At 45.9% G+C, this 25,363-nt stretch overlaps 1 protein-coding gene across 1 annotated transcript in view; it reads left to right on the top strand.

The window, feature by feature from the left end:
* Window positions 1-25,085, top strand: part of DIAPH1 (diaphanous related formin 1) — a 116,018-nt gene extending 90,933 nt beyond the window's left edge. The window contains exons 19-28 of the mRNA XM_052643611.1: window positions 7,552-7,650; window positions 11,921-12,015; window positions 12,339-12,440; window positions 12,649-12,888; window positions 13,007-13,136; window positions 13,864-13,988; window positions 14,589-14,753; window positions 15,261-15,396; window positions 17,282-17,368; window positions 23,158-25,085. Coding sequence (XP_052499571.1) covers window positions 7,552-7,650; window positions 11,921-12,015; window positions 12,339-12,440; window positions 12,649-12,888; window positions 13,007-13,136; window positions 13,864-13,988; window positions 14,589-14,753; window positions 15,261-15,396; window positions 17,282-17,368; window positions 23,158-23,312 — 1,334 coding nt within the window. The 3' untranslated portion in view covers window positions 23,313-25,085. The remainder of the gene's footprint in view (window positions 1-7,551; window positions 7,651-11,920; window positions 12,016-12,338; window positions 12,441-12,648; window positions 12,889-13,006; window positions 13,137-13,863; window positions 13,989-14,588; window positions 14,754-15,260; window positions 15,397-17,281; window positions 17,369-23,157) is intronic.
* The last annotated feature ends 278 nt before the right edge of the window (window positions 25,086-25,363 follow it).

Here is a 25,363-nt window from a genome sequence, read left to right as displayed (position 1 = left end):
CTTGGAGAATTTTGAGCATTACTTTACTAGCATGTGAGATGAGTGCAATTGTGCTGTAGTTTGAGCATTCTTTGGCATTGCCTTTCTTTGGAAATGGAATGAAAACTGACCTTTTCCAGTCCTGTGGCCACTGCTGAGTTTTCCAAATTTGCTGGCATATTGAGTGCAGCACTTTCACAGCATCATCTTTTAGGATTTGAAATAGCTCAACTGGAATTCCATCATCTCCACTAGCTTTGTCTGTAGTGATGTTTCCTAAGGCCCACTTGACTTTGCATTCCAGGATGTCTGGCTCTAGGTGAGTGATCACACCATTGTGGTTATCTAGGTCATGAAGATCTTTTCTGTTTAGTTCTTCTGTGTATTCTTGCCACTTCTTCTTAACATCTTCTGCTTCTGTTAGGTCCTTTATTATACTCATCTTCGCATGAAATGTTTCCTTGGTATCTCTCATTTTCTTGAAGAGATCTCTAGTCTTTCTCATTCTGTTGTTTTCCTCTATTTCTTTGCATTGATCACTGAGGAAGGCTTTCTTTTCTCTCCTTGCTAGTCTTTGGAACTCTGCATTCAAATGGGTAAATCTTTCCTTTTCTCCTTTGCCTTTCACTTCTCTTCTTTTGTCAGCTATTTGTAAGGCCTCCTCAGACAACCATGTAAAGTAAACTTAGCAAGTCAATTTCCCTCTCAGCATCGCTTCAGCTATGCCCCATACATTTTGATATGTCAGACTTTCATTTTCATTCATTTCTAATGTATTTTTAAATTTTATCTTGAGACTTTCTGTTTGGACTCACAAATTATTTAGAAGTGGTTCTTTAGTTTCCAAGTGTTTGAATATTTTCTGTATCTTTCTGTTATTTATATTAACAGTTTGATACCTTTATGGTCAGAGAACATGATCTATGATTTTAATCCTTTAAATTTGTTGAGGTTTATTTTATGGCCCAAGTAGATATTTTTCTTGGTAGATATTCAGTGAGCACTTTAAAAGTATTCTGCTATTGTTGGGTGAAGTGTCCTATATATGAATATATCAATTAGACGCTGTTGATTGATTTTACTGTTCACTTCTATATCTTTGATGATTTTTTGTATAGAGTTTCAGCCATTACTGAGATAGGATATTAATATCTTGAAGTATTATCATGGCTTGGCTATGCTGGTTTTCTCATTTCATCTCTTAGCAGTCTTTGTTTCTCGCATTTAAGGCTCTGTTGTTTGGTACATTACACATTTAGAGTTGTTATGTCTTCCTGGTGGTGGTGGTGATGGTTGTTCTGTTGCCAAGTCATGTCCTGCTCTTTGCCACCCCATAGACTGCAGCATGGTGGGCCTCCCTGTCCCTCACCATCTCCTGGAGTTTTCCCACATTCTTGTCCTTGAATCAGTGATGCCATCCAACCATCTCATCCTCTGTCACCCTCTTTTTTTGCCTTCCATGTTTCCCAGCATCAGGGTCTTTTCCAGGGAGTTGGCTGTTCGCATTAGGTAGCCAAAGTGTTAGAACTTCAGCTTCAGCATCAGTCCTTCAAGTGAGTATTAAGGGCTGATTTCCTTTAAGATTGGCTGATTTGATCTCCTGTTGTCCAAGGGACTCTGAAGAGTCTTCTCCAGCACCGCACTTAGAAAGCATCAATGCTTTGGCGCTCTGTCTCCTTTATGGTCCCGCTCTCACATCTGTACATGACTGCTGGAAAGACCATAGCCTTGACTACACAGACCTCTGTCGGCAAAGTGATGTCTTTGCTTTTTAAGACATTTTTAGGTTTGTCATAGATTTCCTGACAAGGAGCAATCATCTAATTTCATGGCTGCAGTCACAATCTGCAGTGGTTTTAGAGCACAGGAAGAAGAAATATGTCACTGCTTCCACTTTTTTCTCCTCTATTTGCCATGAAGTGATGGGACCAGATGTCATGATCTTAGTTTAATACTGAGTTTTAAGTTGGCTTTTTCACTCTCTCCATTCACCCTCATCAAAAGGTTCTTTAGTTCCTCTTCACTTTCTGCCATTAAAATGGTATCATCTGCATGTCTAAGGTTGTTGGTATTTCTCCCAGCAATCTTGATTCCAGCTTGCCACTCATCCAGCCTGGCATGTTGCGTGATGTGCTCTTGCATATAAGTTAGTAAACAGGGTGACAATGAACACTCTTAAAAAAATAAATAAACACCCTTGTCGTACTCCTTTTTCAATTTTGAACCAGTCAGTTGTTCCATAGAAGGTTCTAACTGTTGCTTCTTGGCCCACATACAGGTTTCTCAGGAGACAGGTAAGATGGTCTGGTACTCCCATCTCTTTCAGAGTTGTTCACAGTTTGTTATGATCCACACTGTCAAAGGTTTTAGTCAATGAAACAGAGGTAGATGTTTTTCTGAAATTCCCTTGCTTTCTCTGTGATCCAGCTAATGTCGGCAATTTAATCTCTGGTCCCTCTACCTTTTATAAACCCAACTTGAACATCTGGAATTTCTTGGTTCATGTACTGTTGAAGCCTAGCTTGGAGAATTTTGAGCATAACCTTACTAGCATGTGAGATGAATGCAATTGTCCGGTAGTTTGAACATTCTTTGGTACTGCCCTTCTTAGGAATTGGGATGAAGATTGACCTTTCCCAGCCATGTGACCACTGCTGGGTTTTCCAAATTTGCTGACATATTGAGTGCAGCCCTTTAAGCATCGTCTTTTAGGATTTTAAATTCCAGCTTTGCTGGAATTCCATCATCTCCACTAGCTTTATTGGTAGCAATGCTTCCTAAGGCCCACTTGACTTCACACTCCAGAATGTCTGGCTCTGGGTGAGTGGACCACATGCTCATGGTTATCTGGGTCATTAAGATCTTTTTTTAATCCGGGTCATTAAGATCTTATGTGTACTTATGCCATCTCTTCTTGATCTGTTCTGCTTCTGTTAGGTCTTTACCATTTCTGTCCTTCATTGTGTCAATCTTGGGATGAAATGTTTCTTTGATATCTCCAGTTTTCTTAAAGAGATCTCTAGTCTTTGCTCTTCCGTTGTTTTCCTCTATTTCTGTGCATTGCTCATTGAAGAAGGCCTTCTCGTCTCTCCTTATTGTTCTCTGGAACTCTGCATGCAGTTGGGTATACCTTTCCCTTTTGCCTTTTGCTTTTCACTTCTCTTCTTTTCTCAGCTATTTGTAAAGCTTCCTCAGACAATCAGCTTTGCCTTCTCCCCTCTCTTTGGGATGGTTTTGTTGACTGCCTCCTGTACAATGTTATGAACTTCTGTCCCTAGTTCTTCAGGCACTCTGTTTACCAGATCTAATTCCTTGAATCTATTTGTCACCTCCACTGTGTATCATAGGGAATTTGACTTAGATCATACCTGACTGGCCTAGTGGTTTTCTCCACTTTCTTTAGTTTAAGCCTGAATTTTGCTATGAGGAACTCATGATCTGAGCCACAGTCAGCTCCAGGTCTTGTTCCTGCTGACTGTATAGAGCTTTTCCATCTTCAACTACAAAGAATGTAATCAATCTGATTTTGGTATTGACTATTTGGTGATGTCCATTTGTAAGTTGTCTCTTGTGTTGTTGAAAAAGGGTGTTTGCTATGAGCAGTTCTCCTGGAAAAATTCTGTTAGCCTTTGCTCTGCTTCATTTTGTATTCTAAGGCCAAACTTACCTGTTTACTCCAGGTATCTCTTGACTTCCTACTTTTGCATTCCAGTCTCCTATGATGAATAGGACATCTTTTTTTTCATGTTAGTTCTAGGATGTCTTGTAGATCTTCATAGAACTGATCAGCTTCTTTGGCATCGGTGGTAGCGGCATAGACTTGGATTACTGTGATGTTCAATGATTTGCCTTGGAAACAAACTGAGATCATTGTGTCATTTTTGAGGTTACACCCAAGTACTGAATTTCAGGTTCTTTTGTTGACTATGAGAGCTACTCCATTTCTTCTGTGGGATTTCTGCCCACAGTAGTAGATATAACATTTATCTGAATCAAATTCACCCATTCCCGTCCATTTTAGTTCACTGATTCCTAAGATGTCGGTGTTTACTCTTGCCATCTCCTGCTTGGCCACATCCAATTTACCTTGATTCATGGACCTAACATTCCACGTTCCTGTGTAATATGCTGTTCCTTACCATCCTCATTGAATTGATTGGATTTTCCTGTCATCACCAGACACATCCATAACTGAGCATCGTTTCCACTTTGGCCCAGGTGCTTTATTCTTTTTGCAGCTATTAGTAGTTATTCTCTGTTCTTCCTCGGTAGCGTGTTGGACACCTCCTGACCTGGGGGGCTCATCTTTCAGTGTCAGCAAGAATTCTGGGTTGGTTTGCCACTTGCTCCCCCAGTGAATCACATTTTGTCAGAACCGTCCACTATGACCCGTCCATCTTGGGTGGCCCTGTGTGGCATGACTCATAGCTCGTAGCTTCATTGAGTTAGACAAGTCCCTTCGCCATGACAAGGCAGTGATCCTTTAATCATCATGTAATGTCCCTCATTGTCTCTAGCTATTTTCTTTGCTCCGAAGTCTACTCACTGGATAGCATATAGCCACTGTACTTTTTTTTTGTTTGTTTATGCTTGCATGATATATCTGTTTTCAGCCTTTAACATTCAGCCTTTATATTTGAAGAAAATTTCTTACACACAACATTTTATTGGGTCTTTTGTTAATCTACTCTGCCAGTGTTTTGTGTAGGTCTCAGCCTAGCAATGCTGTTACTTGGGCATGTCTGGGGGCAATCACTTGGGCCAGTGTTGTGGCTGGACCAGCCTTTGTGGTTCTTATTATGATTGCAAGATGCATCTCAGCAACATGCATCAGAGAACCCCCAAAACAAGGTTTCATTGCTGGCAGGTCCTGACACAGCATGCCTTAGGCCACACATTAAAGGACTGAGAAGAGACATGGGTAGGGGGCCACAGGTCATCCCTGGGCTTCTGCCTTTACTGAGGTTGAGGGTGAGGGGCCTAGGGTTTAGATCATTTATATTAAAGGTGACTACTGATATGTTACGGCTTAAGTCTGCCACTGTGTTTTCTGTTATGTTTCCTCTTTTTTCCTTACTTTTCTGTGGGTTTTTTAAAAAATATTTTTTATTCCATTTTGATATATTTTTAATGCCTGAGTATATCACTTTATACGGTTCGCTTAGGTGTTGCTCTCGGTATTGCATTATATGTACTTCTCCCAGTCTAATGATTTGTGTCTTGCCAGTCCGTGTGAAGTATAGAAACTGTATTTCAATTTTGATCCCTATACCTTCCCCAATTTTTAGACATAATATTTCCTCCACATGGGGATACTCTATTTTGGTGAAACTGGAAGTTCGTGTGCTTGTCTTTTATCTGTCATCTTTACTAAATTGTTCATTATTAGTTCTTCATTACTTCTAGTACTTGCCTTGAATTCTACATACAGTTGTATTTTAATCTTATTACCAAGCAACACAAGTCTATTTTTGTTTTTCAACATCAGCAGTGATCTCTCTTTTCATTTTACTCATAAATGAGAGATTTATTTGCACTTTGCCGCTCCACTTCTAAGTTTTTATGATACAGTCTGGGTGTTTTAAGTCTAAATTTTTATCTGATTACCTCTGATTTTCATTTTTATATGATCTGTCTTTGGATCCTCTCTGACTTCACTCCAGCTCTCCCCCTCATTCCATCCACTCCACCACTAATGAGCTTTTTGTTCTTCCTCTTTCCATCAGGCTTTTGCATTTGTTGTTCCTGCTGCCTGAATTGCTTTGGTTTCTCACCTTATAAAAGGTTTTTACTGTCATGTGACATTCTCACTAAAACCTTCCCTGGTCACCCCACTCAAGTTATAATTCATCCCCTCATCTAAACCCCCAGTTCTCTTCCCTACTTGGTTTTCTTTTCATAGCACTTAGATCACCTATGTACTATTTTATCTATTAGCTGATTTATTGTCTATTTCTCTTTGTTAGAATATAAATTCCATGAAGGCAGGAGTTTTTCTGTATTTTCTTTTATTCCTGGTGCCTGGAACCGAGCCTGGCACATATGGGTACTCAGTAAGTCTTTATTTAAATAACTAATCTTCATCCATTTAGCATTTTTCCTTCTTCAGTTAGAACTATCAGGCCAAAGGATGTGTTTTTTTATTAATAGTTCTTTGTATCATTTGCCATATAACTTTCTTTTCATTTGCTTTCTTTCTTATTTATTTATACCAGGTAATACTTTTCAATGGTTTAAAACTCAAATAGTATAATAGAGTTTGTGTTGAACAGTATTCCTCCCATGTCCATAGTCAAGCACGCTACTCTTCTCCTCAGAAGCAGTTAGCTTTGTCACTTTCTGGATACTTCTTACCAAGATAGTCCCATACAGCTTTCTGAAAAGTTGACAGAATATTTTACAACTGTCTGTCCAGTCCTGTTTTTCTTTCTGTCTGCTCCTCAGTCCTTCTCAGTGGGCAGTGTACATCATTTTTGAGAGAATGGTACTAGCTAGCTGTCATGCCAGGTGCTGAGGGAGTGATACAGTGAAGGATTATTTTGCCTATGCTCTTGAAGTTCAAAATCCAAATGGGGTGGGAAGGTATGCACGCTTAAAAAGTAACGCAGGATTTAAAAAGATCAAGATGATACATGTGAAATATCATGAACATTGAATTATTAATTGTTGAATGAAATCTAAGTAACAAATACCAGGAAAATTAGCTCCTCAATGCAGAGAGTGACTCCATCTATCAGGGAAGAATACATTGGCTTTGGATAATCTGAGAAGAGTGTGGAAGAAGGAAAGGAGTATATTATACCTTCTGTGTGTGTACGAACATGATATTGAAGATCTTACTAGCAATATATTTTTATGCTGTATTTTCAAAGAAGAATAACAAAGTCCTTCTCTTGTGAAGGAGAGACTATATTTGCTTATAACAAAGTCAGTGAGAGGACTTGCTGTAAAGTTGTATCAGATACAGTGGGGATTCAGGGAGAAATCATAACCATTTGGGGAAATCAAGAAAATGTTTATAGGGAATTCATGGTCAAGATAGGTCTTGAGAGAGAAGTAATAATAGCACAAAAGGATAATGCTAGTGGAAGACTCTAGTACAGGGATTAGCAAACCATACTCTTAAGCAGACCACTTATTTTTGTAAATAAAATTTCACTGGAGACATAGTCATGTCCATTGGTTTATGTATTGTCTGTGACAGCTTTCCTGCTGTAGTGGCAGAGTTGAGCTGTTGAGATAGACCACAATAGTCTGCAAAGCCTAAAATACTTACTATTTGGTCTTCCTCAGAAAGAATGTTTGCTGTTCCCTACAAGTAGATAGACTCTGGGTAAGAAAGTATTACTGTTAACTACTAAAGAAATGAAAATGGCATATTTATTACGGCTAGAGAGGGAAGTCAGTAATAGAAGATTGGGTGGTTAAAGAGGAGGTTAGCTTTGAGGAACTTTAATAGGAAGACCATTACGGATAGAGAAGTAAAGGGCCTCTCTAGGATGGGATAGTAGTTCCTTTCGGGATAGATGTGGCCTGTCCTTAATCATACTTTTCTAATCTTTCTCTCACTAGCCAAGAAGGATCAGGAAGGTGGAGAAGAAAAGAAATCTCTGCAAAAGAAAAAAGTGAAAGAGTTAAAGGTGTTGGATTCCAAGACAGCCCAGAATCTCTGTGAGTAACTCTGCAGTCCCAGCAATTTGAAATGTGAAGGAGTTCTTCTGAGAGCCTAATTCTGGTGGATCCAGGGTCCCTTGATATGAAACTTAATAATTCCTGCTATATACTTGGCATTGCATAGTAAATATCTGATATCTACTCCCTTCAATAGTACCGCATGGTTGTTAGTATCTAGTTTTATGGTAAGAAAATAAAGGCAATAGGACTTTAAGGAATTTGCCTCGTCACATAGCGAATAAGAGACAGGTCTCAGAGTTAACCCTCAGGTTTTATTTCAGAGCCCTAACTATTTCCATTGCATCCATAGAAAATCTAACAAAAATTTTCTACCCATCGCATATTTCCTTCTTTCTCATTTTCTTTTAGGTATTTCCTTTATAGGTGGGTACTGGCATGACTTCAGTTAAATGTAAAATAACTTGGTGGTTAGAATAAATAATGTAAATCCTGTGCTTCTCAGAGTAGGATCAGTAGCTTCAAAGAGTTCTGTTCTGAACTTGCTCCTTATACTCATAACTCTGCTTGCTGGCAAATTTCAGATCAAAACTCCTCTGCAAAGTTGTTATAGGTCGTATTTAATGATCAGCATGAATGTTCATTTTTTTGTTCATTTTAACTGTCGATCTCCTGACTTTATGTTGAGTAATAAAGATTTAAATATTCGTTCAACAAATATTTGATGGTCTCCCAGCTTTCAGGCTCTATTAGGCACATACTAGGCATGTGTTCCCGGAGAAGGCAATGGCACCCCACTCTAGTACTCTTGCCTGGAAAATCCCATGGACGGAGAAGCCTGGTAGGCTGCAGTCCCTGGGGTCGCTAAGAGTCAGGCACGACTGAGCGACTTCACTTTCACTTTTCACTTTCATGCATTGGAGAAGGAAATGGCAACCCACTCTAGTATTCTAGCCTGGAGAATCCCAGGGACAGAGGAGCCTAGTGGGCTGCCGTCTATGGGGTTGCACAGAGTCGGACACGACTGAAGCGACTTAGCAGCAGCAGCAGGCATGTGTTCCAGAGACGAAAGGGTATGTATTCCATAAAACCCACTCATAGTGGGGTGACGTGGCTATTGTCCCCATTTTACCAAGTGAGAAAACTAAAGTTCAGATGTTACGACTTAGCCAAGGTCACACAGTTAACTTCTGGGTATATGTCCTCATTAAGTCAGTAATATAATGAGAATAGTAAGCTTTTACATCATTCTTGACTATATAATATTAGATCATTGACAACAAATATCACCGAGTAGTGTCTGTAGATAAGTCTTTTTATGGGAACTAAAGTGATGTGAGGCATAATAGTTGCTCTTCTCAAGATTATCTCTAGCAACATAAAAATGAGTAATTTTTATTTTAGAAAATGATAAAAGACTGTGGGGTAGTACATTGTTATTTCCAGTTGAATGATATCAATATGGAAAACAAAATTTAGGAAGAGAATTGAGTTTAGGATGGTCTAGGAAGTATTGTTTAGTGATTCAGTGATTATTAAATGCCTCTTATATGGCGGGGAGGCAAAACTGAATAAGGTCATCCTCATGAGCCATATGTCTGGTGGAGATGAAAAAGGAAATCCGGTAATAGCACGATGTGTTGAGTGCTGTGATGGAGGTGTGCCTGGATGATTATTAGAGCCCTGGGTAAGGTCTGAACCACATGGGAGGAGTGCTGGAGGGAGCTCAGCCTCGAGGTCATTCTAAATGAGTTAAAACTGTTAACAGCAGGCTAAAGGAAGGGTGAGGGCTGGCTTGTCTCATTTCAGGCGTAGGGATCAGCATGTGTGAAGGCACAGAGGCATGAGGTAACATCCCAGTTCAGGAAGTGCAGTACTTGAAAGCAGCTGAGTAAAGGCCATCTGTGGGGGAATGGTGGTTGAAGAAGTTTTCAAGAAATAGAGAGGCTAGATGATACAGACGTCCTGGTAGGCTTAGGCTAAGAGGTATGTATTTTGTCCTGAAAACTATGGAAGTCATTGGAGGGGTTTTAATCAAAAAAGTGAGAGATACAGCCCTCTATAATCTTGGGGAGGACTACTTCAGCAGTGATTTTGAGGCTGGATTGCTAGGAGACGGGAAGATGTGTTATGTTATTGCTTCAAACTAGGTGAGAGGTGATCAGGGCTGAAACTGAAGTTATAAAAATGGATATGAAGGCAGAAGATACTAAGAAGAGAGAATTAATGGAACTTAGTGATTGATAGAGAGGAGATGTTTTCTTAGGTTAAGATCCCTCTGTAGAGAGTGGTACCCTTTATGGAAGTAGAATCTGCTCCTGCTGAATTTTCCTGTCTTTTGTGGGAGAAGTGGTGGACGTGAATGAGAGGCTGCACGGTGGTGGGTAGAAATGATTGATTTGATTTTAGGACAGAATTTAAGATTCCTGTGGGACTCCTCCAGGAGTGTATTAGGCTTTTGGGTATATCAGGCGGAAGGTCTGACTGGAGATATGAATTTAGGAGGATAGCATATGAGTCAGAGTTAAAACCATTAATTTACTTTGAAGGTCATTAACATTGAGGAGACAAGTAACAAAAACGGAGTCCTCAAAAAACTGGAAGGGAGCAGCAAGGAAAATAGTCTGACACAGTCCTAAAAGTGGGAGTGGCGGTCGAGTAAAATGAGGATCTGGCATTAGGAAAGGCAGTGACCTGGGCAGGAATCATTTCAGTATAACTTCAGTGGTACAAACAGAACTCTGGACTCCATTTGTATTTAAATCCTGGCTCCAGTCCTTAGTAGCAGTGTGACCTTGGACAGGTGGGTTAAGTTCTTAAGTATTAGTTTCCTTTTCTGTCAAATGCGGCTAATAATACAGACTTACACATTATTATAAATAGGGTTAAATGAGATCGTATGTGTAGATTGTGTTTATGATACTAGGTCTTACATGGAATATGCACTCAACGAATAATTGTCATTTTTCCACTGACTTTGTGGGGACAGAAGAGTTAATGAGAATGTGGAAGAGAGAATAGACTGGTGTTTTTTGTTTGTTTGTTTGTTTGAGATAGAAAAAGCTTGATTATGTGTACAATTGTCCCTGATACCTGTGGGGTTCCAGGACCTCCAGCGATACCACTTTGTATAAAATGGTGTGGAACAGTCTGCCCTCTGTGTCCATGGATGTGGAAGGCTGTCTGTATATGCTGAAGGAAGAGGTCCTTAGGGCTGTTGAAATGTGAGAAAAGGCTGGGTGCATGGATCTAGTTCTGCTAAACTTAGAGAAGTGTCAGCGCACGGTCTAGATGATTCGAAAATAGTCCTTACTCAAGCCTTTCCTAGTCTGGTTCCAGCTGAGAGCCCCAGTGCTCAGTTTGTAAGTGACATAAGAGAAAGCTTAGCAAGTAATTTGACCAGTACCTTCAATTTTTCACATTAAAAAGAAACAAGATCTTTTTAGAACAAATAAGGAAGTGGTGGGACATTTGGGAGAACAGGGCCATTTTTTATGGAGGAGCTGGCAAGAGATCATGGACTGGGGACATGCAGAGGGTTCCTGGCCATCATCAGTGCCTCTTCATAGAATCTGATCTGCAGTGTCCATCAGCCCAGGTGTAAGGGAAGAAAATGAGATGGCTGGGTTAACCAGGGACTGGAAGGAGAAGAAACCAGAGAGTAAGAATTGTTGTAGTAATAGGGCGGGAATGAAAGGGCAGACCACAGGGTCTGGGTTAAATAGAGAAAGCCAACTAGAACTGAGACATGCAGAGAAAACGGAATGGTTGTCTCTCTCGTGAGAGAGTGTGTGCACGCAAGAGCACACTGATGAGGTTGAAGAGTCAATTGGGGAACTAGTAAGTGAGAACTGGAAGGATGAGAAGTGTTAGGGTGTGGGATATGGCAGTTTAAAAATCAGAGCATTTCAAGGCAGTGGCAGCTCTGAGGATAGAGTCAGGGAATGAGGAACTGAAATAGAATGGGGTGAATGTTTTTAATGTATATAGATAGATCAAAGATTTCCTGTGTGAGCAAAGACAAGGAGTCAGTCACAGTGTTTGTAGAATGTGGTGCTTGGAACAGTGTGGCTGGTGTGTGAGTGATACAAATGTGGGGATTCGCACAGGGGAAAGCTGGGAGGTGGGAACCTGAAACACTGGGCTCAGAAACTTGGATATTAACTATACAGTGAGGAGCTGGTGGAGGTTTCTGATCATGACTTCACGAGAGCATCCCTCGGAAAATTGTCCAAAGTAGGTTTGTAGGATGGGCTGGAAGGCAGAAGAGACTGAGAAAAACATGTCTTTGTATCTCATTTCCTGGCAGCAATCTTTTTGGGTTCCTTCCGCATGCCCTATCATGAGATCAAGAATGTCATCCTGGAGGTGAATGAGTCTGTTCTCACTGAGTCCATGATCCAGGTAAGGAGCAGGCTCATCCTGGCGCTGGCTCTCTGCATCACTCAACACCAGTCTGTCTCCTCTCTGCTTAGACCATGAGGACTCTCTTAAGTATCATTGACTTAAAGAATGCTAGCTTTGGATAAGCTTCCATCCCTCTGGTGATCAGGTTATTTCTGGTATATTTTTCAAAAGTCCTGCCGTCTCATTGGATGCCTCCCCAACCACCTGACCCCAGCCCATGTTTCCTCCTTAGTGGTCCTCGGGCAGAGTGAGGGCCTGACAGGAGGCTCCCATTGTCAGCTCACCCCGCTCTAACTGAGACAATCCCTTCTCTCTTTCAGAACCTCATTAAGCAGATGCCAGAGCCAGAGCAGTTAAAAATGCTTTCTGAACTGAAGGACGAATATGATGATTTGGCTGAGTCAGAGCAGTTTGGTGTGGTGGTGAGTGAGGCCTGTGGCTCAGGCTCTTCTCTGACCCCCTCTTCCGCAAGAGCATCAGGACACTTGCTTCCAGCCTCTGGTCCATGTCTAGCCCATCTTTCTCCTCCCTACTCTGTAACTCAGATCCTGCTATAGGAGGCGTAGGCCTGTATCGGTCCCTTCCTTTTCTCTCTCTGCTGGCTGTAGTGGACTCCTTGTCTCTCCTCAGATGGGTGCAGTACCCCGCCTGCGGCCTCGCCTCAACGCCATCCTCTTCAAGCTGCAGTTTGGGGAGCAGGTGGAGAACATCAAGCCCGAGATCGTCTCGGTGACTGCCGCGTGTGAGGAGGTGCGAAAGAGCGAGAACTTCTCTAACCTCCTGGAGATAACCTTGCTCGTCGGAAACTATATGAATGCTGGCTCCAGGAATGCTGGTGCTTTTGGCTTCAACATCAGCTTCCTTTGTAAGGTGAGCGGGACGAGGGAAGGGAGGCCATGGCCTCCGGGAGCCCAGTATGGCAGACTGCTGTTGGTCTGAGGTGGCCTTGGGTGTCAGGACTCACCCTCTTCCCCTTTTCCTGTCCAAGCTTCGAGACACCAAGTCCACAGATCAGAAGATGACGTTGTTGCACTTCTTGGCTGAGTTGTGTGAGCATGATCATCCCGAGGTCCTGAAGTTCCCAGACGAGCTTGCCCACGTGGAGAAAGCCAGCCGAGGTGAGGCAGATTGGGGTGAAGCTAGAAGGGGGTTCCAAGCCCCAGAAATCTCTGCCCAGGGTAGGGAAAGAATCAATCTAGATTTTAGATCATTTTCAGTTTAGACAGTTACAAGTGGGAATGGGACGATACCGGTGTGGTGTCTAAGCCACAGGGAGGGGTATGGGGCAGAAGAGAAAGCAGGAAAGCTCCATGTGTGAAAGTGGGAAGCACTCTTCCCCTTCCTAGGGAAACATCAGACACCAGAAAACAACTGGAAGAAAGGCAGGTATTTGTAGTTTAAGTTAACAGTTTTTCTTATTCAGAAAGCATAGACTGGGATAACAAAAACCAGGCCTCACCATTCTAGGACTAGGCAAAGAAAAAGCAGCATTTCGTAGAAATGGGAACAGATTTCTGCCCTCCCCCTGTATTTCTGTGTATGTCTCCTTCCTCTCAAACCCTGTTCTCTAAAATAAATGAGAACAAGATCCTGAGGGATTTCATAGATTCTTGTTAAATTAAATGAAGCCTCTCTTCTCTTCTTAGTATTGTACAGCTTATGAAGGTTGGAGGTTTAATCATCAAGTAATTTTAGTTTCACTGGAAAAATGTGTGAAACAGTTGGAGAGTACAGAAGAGAACTAAAATAATTAAGTACAGACCATAGCTGTGCCCTGGAGGACAGAACAGGGTCTTGAGGCTGGAGGTAGTGAGCTCTTGCTGTCTGTTTCTGTGTCTACTTTAGTTTCTGCGGAAAACTTGCAAAAGAACCTAGATCAGATGAAGAAACAGATTTCCGACGTGGAACGTGATATTCAGAATTTTCCAGCTGCCACAGAAGAGAAAGACAAGTTTGTTGAAAAAATGACCATATCCTTTCTTGAAAGGAGGGAGTTGCCACCCAGGAAAAGAAAGAACTTCCCATGGTGGGGCAACAGGTTAAACTGATGGCATACAATTCTTCCTCTTTAGAAAATGTGGTTTCACCAAGTACAGAGTTCTGAAAAGCATTCTCATTGCTGTGTTTTGCATCAAGCCTTGCAGATAAAGTATAAGTCTCCTTTGGACCTTGCTCCCTGCCCCATCACACACACACAACATGTCCCCTCCCCCCTCCTCTTCTCAAAGATAACTACTGCCACTGGACTGATTTGCAACCTGATGAATTTATTTTAGTGAAAACTGCATTATTGTATTGCCTTAGCATTTCATATGTTTGGGCCCCGTTTACACAGCAGTGGATGCAGAACAGTCTCTTTTTTGAATTGCTAGCCCCTGTCCTGTAGGAATACCATAGTCAAGGGTGTACTGTTTCCCTGTTTGGATGTTTCAGTTGCTTCTGGGTTTTGCTGATATGAACAGCGCTGTTACACATCCGTGTGTACAGATAGCAGTATGCACGTGTGAGTGTTCCCAGGGCTGGAGAAGCTGGTCTGCTTCCTGGTGTTGGTTCTTGACTTGCTGCTGCACAGCTTTGTGAAGGATGCACAGGAACAGTACAACAAGCTGCGGATGATGCACTCTAACATGGAGATGCTCTACAAGGAGCTGGGCGAGTACTTCCTCTTTGACCCCAAGAAGGTGTCTGTGGAAGAATTCTTCATGGATCTGCACAACTTTAAGAATATGTTTGTGGTAAGCAGGGATGGCCTTCCCTAGTGGCTCAGTGGTAAAGAACCTGCCTGCCAAGCAGGAGACTAGAGTTCAGTCCCTGGGTTGGGAAGATCCCCTGCAGAAGGGAATGGCAACCCACTCTAGTATTCTTGTGTGGGAAATCCCATGGACAGAAGAGCCTGACCAGCCTGCAGCCCACAGGGTCGGAAGAGTCGGACACGACTGAGTGATAGAAGCAGCAGCTGCCAGCAGGGAGGCCTGCGAAGTGGCGCTTCTGTCCACCTTTCTCACCTTCCACTGGGTTCATGTTGGTTGGTGGTGGGTGTGCACATGTGTGATTGGAGAAGGAAATGGCAACCCACTCCAGTGTTCTTGCCTGGAGAATCCCAGGGACGGGGGAGCGTGGTGGGCTGCCGTCTGTGGGGTCGCAGAGTCAGACACGACTGAAGCGACTTAGCAGTAGCAGTAGCAGCAGTGCACATGTGTGAGTGCCTTCGTGCCCATGTGTTCACTCCCCTCTCCCCCCAGCAAGCCGTCAAGGAGAACCAGAAGCGGCGGGAGACAGAGGAGAAGATGCGGCGAGCAAAGCTGGCCAAGGAGAAGGCAGAGAAGGAGCGGTTGGAGAAGCAGCAGAAGAGAGAGCAACTCATAGACATGAATGCTGGTGAGAAGCGAAGGGCCGATGGGCGGAGACAGGATCAGCTGGAAGGCTGCTCGGTCTAAATCTAGAGGCCAGAGCACAGCTCCTGGCAGGCGCTGCTGGCAGCCTTCTGCCTCCGCGGTCCTGACGCTGGACTTCTACCCCTGGCTCTGAACACACGCGCTGCAGCGCTCCACTCTGTCTTTCCCTCCTTTGCTGCACTGTGTCTCGTCTCCGCAGTGACTTAGTGGTGCCGTAATATGTATGCTTGCCTTCTGCTTGTCCAAGAGTCTCCCTGTCCGGTTTTCATACCCTCTACAGCATCTTGTGCTCATTTCCTCAGATTGTTTTCCTGGCCCTGCTCCTGTCTTTTAATGGTTTGTCTCCCCTTTCTGCTTATTTCACTAAGGGTTGTGTGCCCAGGACCTTCGCACAGTTGTACCCCCCTATCAGACTGTAAATGGACTGAACTTCTGCAAAGGGGGCAGGGGAGCCGGCCACCCTCTTCTTTCTTCAGCGGACTTTGTATTTCACTCTCAGAGCATGTCTTTGTTGAAACATATGGCCTCAATTACTGGCCCTCTGTTTCCTGTTTCTGCTTCTTTCCTGCTGCCGACTCCCTGCGCTCTCTGGCTGCTCTCTCTGTGGGCAGCGGAAATCCAGCATCCATTACATGGCCCTGAGCTGATGCCACCCTTCTTGACCCTGAGGGGCTACGAGCCATCTAAGTAAAGAGGTTCTCCGGGCTGCTGGGTCTGGCAAGAATCAGTGCTGTGCTGAGCGCAAGGGGTGAGGGGCCACTCCAGCATTTTTGCTCCCAGGGACTTTACTTTGGCCACTCCGGCTGTGGTATGATTAGGGACCTGAAGCACCCTGCATTTCTATTTTTTCTTTATATTTTTTTGGGAAGCAGTTCCCCTGCCCTTAATCCAGTTGTATGTAAGCCACAAACTTTGATCTGATAATAAGCCCATGTGAGATATATCCTTCACCTTTCCCCGCTTCTCCCCAAGCCTCTAGGGTTTGTGCCTAGTTATTGTTTAGGGCGTAATAGGGAAAGGTGGAGTCCAGCTGATTTGTGGGATGAAGGCTGAACACAGTCATCAGTCAGCACAGGGGGCCCTGCCCTGGTCCACGTCCCCAGGGCAAATAAATGAGGTTGGAATGTAGGTCAGCTGCACTGGTGGTGTTCAGCCAGCAGGTGGCGCTGGGAGCAGTGAGCCCAGCTTTACGGCTAGCAGCCTGCTGGCTCCTAGGGATTTCAGTTTAAGATTTCACCACCCTTAGCTGTTGCCATGGAAACAGAGCCGAGCTGGAATAAGGATTCTACATTAACTCTTTGTATTCCAACCAGCAGCTCCTCTTAGATTGTGAGCTGACTTCAGGAAGATGCAGCCACTGGGGGCAGTACTTAAGTGAAACGCACTCTTGAGAGGTGGTCTCTCCTCAGCCTTGCTCTGAAACTGGAACCAGGCTTTCCATGAGGGGTTTATGTAGGATAAAGAGAGTGACCTAGTTCCTTATTAACTTCATAATCCCAGTCTCTGTATTCACCCCAGTCTTGGAGTCGGGCAGTTGTCTGTGCTGGTTTTGATGGGGATGGGAAGGGCGGCGGCACTGCAGGGACATTATCCAGGGTCTACAGTGGCTGGTAGCCAGTGAAACCTAATGTTTGAACCATTTGCAAACAGACACAAGTAAACAGGGACTGTGAAACCTGAGACTGAGCCCGCTGTGTGCCGAGCCCCCAGAAACTGAATGAGGGCAAGCTGTACATACAGTGGAGATGCCCAGAAACTGGGCGACGGCAGGCTATACATATAGTGGAAATTCATTTTTGTGTATGTGGCTCAACCCATGGATGCTGCTCGGGCTGAAAAGCTTACATCTCCATCTTTGTTCACGACAGAGGGTGATGAGACAGGTGTGATGGACAGTCTTCTGGAAGCCCTGCAGTCAGGCGCAGCATTCCGACGGAAGAGAGGACCCCGTCAGGGTAAGTCAGCAAGCGGAGCCCAGCCTGGGTGCTGAAGGAAGGAGGTGAAAGCCTCTCTGCTTCTGCTCATTTTAGGCTAAAGAGCAGGTGATGATGTTCTGAGGGTTTAGAAACTTCCCCACGATGTCCCTGCACCTAGAGTGGATTATCCAGTCCTCTTCTAATTGTTAGAAAGGACTGATGTGGAGAACTAGGATTTGCGGGACTGACAACAGATATAACATTTGGTTATTCTTACGTTTCTCTTCATTCTTGAGGCAGAAATGTAGGATAAGCAAACCATTGTGCAAGACATAGATTTGGGTAGGCATCTGGGTAACAAAAAATTGATGTAAATTCAAAACCATACATTAGATATAGGAATACAAGGAAAATAAGCATCCTTACTTTCAACTTCACAAACAGAAGAAACAGAGGATAATAGTATAGAATCCTATAAAGAGAAGGCTGGGTGTCATTCTCTCCAGATGTGTTAAATAAGGATGTGGAAGAGCATCTTGACCAAAGCTCATGCTGTGTCTGAGAACCTCCTTTTTTCCCAAGGGGTAGTCAGGCTGTACCATACTCGCCTTCCCTGTTTACCAGCCCCCTCGCCTGCCTTTCGGAAGATTTAAGTGGATTACGTTGAGCCAGAGCCTCTAAGAATTATTATGGGGATAGGACAAATGATCTAGGCATTAGTGTGGGGAAAGATCAACAGATAAATCGCCTTTGAGGAAAGTGGATAGTCGGCAGAGACTGTTCGAGAAGAAGATAGATCCAGAGCTCCTCCTCACAACCTGCCCTGCACAGTCTGGTGAAGGCCCTTTGGGACTGGGAATGCGGGCTTCCTTCCTAGGTTGAAGGGTGGGCATGACAGAAAAGGCGGCCTTGAGCTTTGTTCCCTCCTCCCTGGCTGATGTGTTCTGTAGGCCTGTGCGATAGGAGCTTCGCTTTGAGGCTGTTGTGCAGTTTGCTTTGGCCACTGCTGAGCTATTGACAGTGGCGTCCGTAGGCCCAATGGCGCCTGCCTCAGCCTGTAAGGAGAACCTTACGATCCAGGGTGCGGAGCGCTCGCCCCACACAGTGCCCTGGCCCAACACCGGATCACTATGAGAATGCCTGCCTGTTTCTGCCCATATGCTGAATATCCGCAGGGAAATTCCCTTCTGAGGGCTCTTCTGTATGACTTCAGAATGTTCCCTAAACAGAAGAATGTCTGGCTATAACTCTTATCTGTTTCCTGGCATCCTCTGAGTACAGCCTGTCTAGAGGAGGAGAGAGGTGAGTATGGTGGGTTTAGATCTTCCGAGATGTATGTTTAGTCTTACAGATCTGGGTATGGGTAGAGTGTGAAGCTAGTAGTATTTTTTGTCTTTAGTCTTTAGAGAGTCTTGCGACATTGTTTCCTCCCCACCATATAAGGTGATGTGGCCTGACATTAAGCGTTTCCAGATAAACAAAAACATACCACCTCTCCCTGTTTTCCTCCATCCTGTTAGCTAACTGCCAGCCTTCATCAGACTTGAGGTGGGGAATTCCCTTTTCATCTTCCTGTGGAACTGAACCAGAATCCCAGATGCTTCCTGAACACAGGGAACCAGACATCAATGGCTTCCCTCTCCCGGGGATACCCCATTGCCCACTTCTTTCCAGGTGGGAAACCAGGACTTATAGGCCAAAGCAGCAGGGATTTTGGTAAAACCTAACCTCTCCGCAGGAGACTTGAATTAGTCGAAGTACTGTTTCCCAGTGCGAAAAGGAGGAGGAGACCTAGGTGAAAATGACAACTACATGCTTTCAGAACTGGGTCCGTCCTTAGCTTTCTGGGCTCTGGGGTCACTAAATACACTGACCATATCTGGGAGAAGCTCTCAGGGGAAACACTTCTTGTTACTCTGATAAGCCCTGTCGCCGCTGGTACATTCACTTCCGAGTGAGGGGCTTGGCGCCATGAAGCAGAAGGCTAGGCAGCACAGTCGAGCGCCCAGAGCACAGGCCTAGATGGGTCAGAAGACCCAATGTCGGATCTAACTGATGCTGTCTAGATTACTCGAGACAGATTTCTGGGACTCAGTTTCTTCATGTCTAAGAGGAGAGTTGGGTTAAGAGGAGAAAAGAAAGGTTGGACCCAGAAGGCCACACTGTAAAACTGGAAAGGCCCTGGTGACTGTGGGTTCCCTGGGTGGCTATGGCTATAGCTGGCTCACCCTTTGCTTGGCTGTCTCTGACTATTGCTGCCGACTGGCTGCTCTGAGCCGGGAAACCAGAGTGCTATCACACAGGTCTGCCTCACAGCCCTCCTCAATCCCAGAGAGGCAGCTGTCCATAGTCAAAGATACTAGCTTCTGCCCTGGGATTTAAAGGAATGTTTAAAAAAAATCTGGTCTCTGGAGACCTGAGGGAGTGACCAGTGTACAAAGACCCATTGAGGAGCCGAAAGAGGAGAGTGACTATCAGGGCTGGTTCATTAAAAGTGACATGGAGACTGCTGTGATCTGCAGGGCGTGGGAGAACAATGCTGTGAGTGTCAGGGGGAAGAATCCATGTGATTGTATTACAGCAGATATTTCAGGCTGTCTGAGTCAGCTTCTGGTTTTAGTGACTCAACTTTATCTCCATGTCTGAATTGTGGCTTCTTATATACAGGCCATCTGCTCACTGGGATAAAAGTGAAGGAAAGAAAGAAATTCATCTCTGTCTCCCTTTCCTTCCCCCTGCCACTTCCCAGCTTCCTGCTAAGCTCCCCCTACACGGATGGAACCTTAGAGTTGGGACCAGCTCTAAAGATCTCCTCTCTAAAGAGTGTTTAGCAGCTCACCTTCTCTTAGGTAACAGGGCTTGAAACCCAGGTAAGGTCTTGCCAAGATCTGCTGATAGAGCCAGAACCGGAGCCTGCTTTTATGAATCCAGGTCCAGGACTCTTTCCACAAGGCCTGTGTGAGGAGCAGGAAATGATGGTGAGCCCTCTGTGTGTGCCAGAAATACTTTACAAACACTCCTTCTGCCAAGGAGAGCCCTGGATGTGGTGAAATCGGTTCAGGGAAATTTCCGATGTCCACATGTCTAGAGAACTTAAGAGTGTTTCCTCTAGCACCACTTATATCTCCCTCCACTTCTGTATTAATAAAAATAGGACAGGAATTATAATTAGGAGTGCTTCCGACAGTGGGGAGCTCTTCAGGGTGGCGGTGACTGCCGCATCTGTCCCAGTTTCCTCTTCCCTAAGGAAGCTCGTTAACAAGAATACTTCCTCCATAGTAGCAGTTCCTAGCCTGTGTTTTATAAATACCTTTTTCTAATTCATCTATGCCTGATTTTGCTAGTGTTTTTATCTGGCTCAGCCCTAACGTGTAGGAATCTGGCCTCAGAGAGCTTTGACCAGTGTCTCAAGATTAGGGCTCCCGGGTCCCACAGAAGCAAAATATGCTTCTGTGGCTACTTTTCAATAGTCTCAACAAGTACCCAAGTTAGGGAAAGGCTCGGAGAGGGCATCTGCGGGAGGATCAAGCTGCGGCCCTGAAGCTAGGGTGGCAGCCAGGATTCCTTGATCCTATTCCCAGTTCCCACAGGAGTTTTCTTGTTCTGACCTTAGGCCACATCAGGTATCCCCACTTTCTAGGCTTAAAAGGGAAATTGTGGTCTTTTCCGACTTACCCTCCAACCATTTTTATGAATCTGTAATGCATCGGCAGCTTTTTTAATCTAGAAGAATATAGAGACATGCATGACTAGGTACAAACTGGTATCTTCTGAGTTCAGAGGAAGAAACCCAAGAGAGAAACAGCTGCAGATACTTCCCACTTGAATTCTGACTTTGCCCATGTTGTCCAAGATGAATGCTCCTGTAGTTCCTTTCCCCTGGGTCCAAAGTCAGGAAGTAGTATTTTAACATGTACTTAGCCCTTGAGTCACATACAAACAAATATAATTGGAATATTTTCTCAAATGCTGGTGACTGAATTCGAAGAATCAGCCACCACCTTTCCGGACATGAGAAGCAGGCTCCTAGAGGAGGGTGTATTTAAAAAATGAGCCAAAACCAAGCAGGTCTGAAGCAGATTTTGCTGGAGATAGAAGACCATCCTAGTCGCACTCCCATGGGCCCCTTCCCTCTCTGGTCGGTCCCTGAGGCAGCACCACAAGGGATGTGAAGTCCTGTAGTCGCCGCCGCACGCCTTCCCCCTCTGCCTGCAGCCAGGCTCTTCACTGGTCTTTCTCCTCTTAGACAATCCCAGTCCCTGGGAGGAGGAGGAGGAGATCTATAAACTGGTAACCCGTGGGCATGCCGTGTGCTCCCCCTTACCTGTGTGTATGCTCTGGGTCACGCTTCTGCAGAGGCGGACAGCCCTGGGGAAAGCCTGTGCCCCCTGACCCTGTTTGGCTTCCGTCCCACCTCAAGCTTTTTGCTGGTCCCAGGAAGGCAGGGTGGACGCTTGCTTCACTGGCTCTTCAGGACCTCTTCCTTCCTGCTAGCACCCGCCGCTGCCCTGTCCTGCACTCAAGAGTGTGGCCTTCTGTCCTCTGTCTGCTTCTTCAAGGTTTAGGCGCTGCTTTCTCCACCCAGCTTTCCTGTGACCCAGAGCTGAGTTATTTTATTTTAATTGATATATCAATCACAGTCCTAAAATTCACCCTTTTAAAGTACACAGTTGTGGTTTCAGTATATTCACAAGGTTGTGCAGCCATCACCACTAATTCCAGAACATTTCATCACCCCCCAAAAAGACCCCATGCCCATTAGCAGTCACACCCCCTTTATCTCCTCCCCCAGGCCCTTGCAACCACAAATCTACTGTCTCTGGATTTGCCCATTCTAGACATTTCATAGAAAGGGAATTACACCATCTGTGGCCTTTGTGTCTGGCTTCTTTGACCCCAGGCAGGCTGCTCTTCGTGCCCCGCAGTCTCTCTGGCTGCTCAGAGGCGCGGGAAGCGGCAGACAGCAGGAGATAGGCTCGGGCCCAGCTTGAGGGACCAGGACCAGGAACATGGAGTCTGTGAATTAGTGAGAGTCTGGGGACAACTCCCAGCGGTTAGGACAGGAATTCGTGGAGGGATTGGTTCTTCTCTTCACTAGCCCTTAGCCTGTCAGGCTGAGGTCTCTCTAGGGTTCCTCCTGGCCTCCCCGACATACCTTCCCTCACCCTTCCCCCTTCACACACCCACACACACCGCACACTTGCCCTTGGCCTTCGGATCCCCACTGCTGCCCTTGAAGAGGTGGACAAGAGCTCGCTGTGCGGGCATGGCCCAAGGGGGAGGGTTGAACACAGGTGGGGTGGCCTCGGGTGGTGACCGTGCGTGGCTGCTGCTCCTGTGCAGGAGCCCCTCTGGCCACCTGCGAAGGCCTGCCCTGCCCTGGGCTGACTGACAGTGGTTTTGGCCTAGGAGCTTCCATGAGGACTGCCAAGAAAACAAAATACTACTACTGTTTACTAAGCTTAAGTCTGTTTACATCCAATGACTCTCCAATGAGAAAACAGCTTTTGAGTACTTATCTCTCTCCCTGCTGATACTTGAGCCCTGCTCTGTCTGCAGAGCTGTATTTACACTCTTGTACTGCTTGTCACAAAGGAATGTGAGAGCCAGGCTTGCTCTCCCTGCCTGCAACGTGCTCTGCCCCCACTCCTACCCCAACAAAGGTATCTTCCATGTGTCCTTGGCGCTCTTCCCCTCCTTTACAAGAAGGGCCTCTGAACTGACCCGGGGCAATGCGTGTGCATGGCTACTGGCCGAGTATCTGCTGTAGAGATGGAGACAGCAGACTGGCCTTCTGTGGACAAGATGGCGCATGTCTTCTCTTGCAGGCGCCAGGAAGGCAGCGTGTGCAGCCACATCTCAGCTAGTCTCAGAGCTGACCAAGGAGGATGCCATGACCTGTGTTCCTGCCAAGATGCCTAAGAAGGAGGGAGTCCCCACCATCCTCGAGGAGACCACAGAGTTGCTTGGCCGTGCAAGCTAAGCCAGGTCCTGGGGCCACGGCAGCTCCTCGGTGGAGCCCCAGACTGTCCCGCCTGCAGCATGTGCCTGAAGGGTCGCGGAGGTGTTCCTCTGCGGTGGCCGCTTCCATCACCCTGACCCCCACCTTACTCTCCGGCATGCTGCTCTCTGCCCATCGCACACAGCTTCAGCTGCCTGGAGGCCAGAGGAAAGGGCAGTGTGGGGGGGCCTGAGCCCAACCGGGGCAGTCCTGGCTCTTGTTACCAAAGCAGGCTCTGTGTTTGCTGCCTTAACCCCAAGTGTCTCCACTGTTCTCTGGGGCCTCATCTCAGACAAGGCCCACCTGCTCTCTCAGCCCCTGCCTCTCAGTGGGCTTTGCCTAGGTCAGTCGTGCTGGGTTTGTGCTTTTCTGTTGTGTTTTCTCTCATCCTGAGAGCAGCATGGGCTTAGGAACCTCTGGGCTCCATCTCCCAGCTCTGCTCTGCCTGCCCTTGCTCCTGTTGTCTATTACTGGTGGGGAGGCACTGGGAGGTGCTTCCAAGGAAGTGGGGAGCAGATCCCCCTCCCACCCCACCATTTGAGAAAGACCTCCCCAAACAAGGAGGACCTAGACCACGTTGACCTGTCCTGCTGTGGCCTAGGCCAGGGCCTGGGGGCGGGCAGGCAGGGTGGGACAGAGCCTGCCCTGGCCTCTCTCGACCCTCCCCCAGTACCAGCCCCCGGTACCAGCCCCCGGCTGAGCCACGGGCCCTCCTCCTCACACCCTCCCCAGAGCTTTGGTCTCATCTGAAAGTGTGGGCTGTCCTGTGACCATCCCCACACCTTACCCTCAGTCTCCAAGGAAAGGGGAGGTGGAGCCTCCTGGTTGAGAAATTGTTTTGCAAATGGATCTATTTTTATATGAATTTTTTTTTTTTTTAAAGAAAAATAACCCTTCCTCCTTTCCCCTCCGTAATATAAGAGGCTTTGATGCCAGGTTCCAGAGTCCCTGGGATTTCTCACCACAAGTCTCAATTCTGAGCAACCCCTCTGGACCTCCACTCAGCCCTCAAGCCTCTGGGCCCTTGAGGCCAGTGCAGACTCTTACCCCCAACATCTGACTTGGGGGCCAGAGGCAGCTCTTCTCTGGTTGAGCTGGACCAGGCCTAAGCGTAATAGGAGCTCTCAAACAACAAAGAATTTTTATAAATTTAATATATTTATCAAGCCAAATGTGCAGATGCTAACTGGACGCTCTGGAGAAGTGGGCCCAGGGACGCCCCACCCTGTTCTCTCTTCAGCAGTGGGAAGGCCACATGCTTCAGTGGCCACAGCCACAGGAAGCTCAGATCCTCTGGCTAAAGGTAACACTTTGCCCTTCTGTGCTCCTCTCAGCTTCCCACTCCCAGGTAGGGGGTGAGAATGGCACTGGAAAAGCCTGGCCCCAAAGTATAGTTCTTAGAGCAAGGGGAGCTTAGGAGACCTCAGGCGCCCCCAGGGAGGCCTTGAGGCTGGGCAGAAGGGTTCTGGTTGCTAGAGCCTGTCTCCAGTGGGGCACCAGCAGCCCCCCTGAGCTAGTGCTGGGAGGACTATGATCGGGGGGTCCTGCTACTCTCCTCAATCCCCTCCTCCCTGCTGACATCTGGGGCTTTGACCCTTTCTTTTTTAATCTACTTTTGCTAAGATGCGTTTAATAATAATAACAATAAAGGGACAAAATGCAAACCTGTTTCCCTTGCCTCTTGGGCTTCTGGGATGTCATCACCTCCAGTTTGTTGGGTTTGTTTCCAACTGTTAATAAAGCATTGAAACAGTACTGCCGCACAGCTTCCTTTGTGAGTTTCTGCACTCTTTTCACTGTCATTCAGGCTCCTCCCCGGTTGTCCTGCCTCAAGCCTGTGACTGACTTGACAGATCATCAGAAGGGTGGTGGCACCTTCATGTGCTGGCTGGGTGCAGGGCTGGCTGTCTCTGTAAGGGAGTGGGGCCCCAGTTCAGCCCCTGCCCTTCTGCACTGATGCCTGTTAGCTCAGCCCTTTTCTGGGACCCCATCCCCACCTCCCCATGACTCCAGACTTCACCTGCAGTTTCTTG

This window comes from Budorcas taxicolor, chromosome 7, assembly GCF_023091745.1.
Source record: "Budorcas taxicolor isolate Tak-1 chromosome 7, Takin1.1, whole genome shotgun sequence".
Classification (NCBI taxonomy): Eukaryota; Metazoa; Chordata; class Mammalia; order Artiodactyla; family Bovidae; genus Budorcas; species Budorcas taxicolor.
The sequence above is the reverse complement of the archived record's forward strand: the minus strand, read 5'-3'. Positions and strand labels throughout refer to the sequence as shown.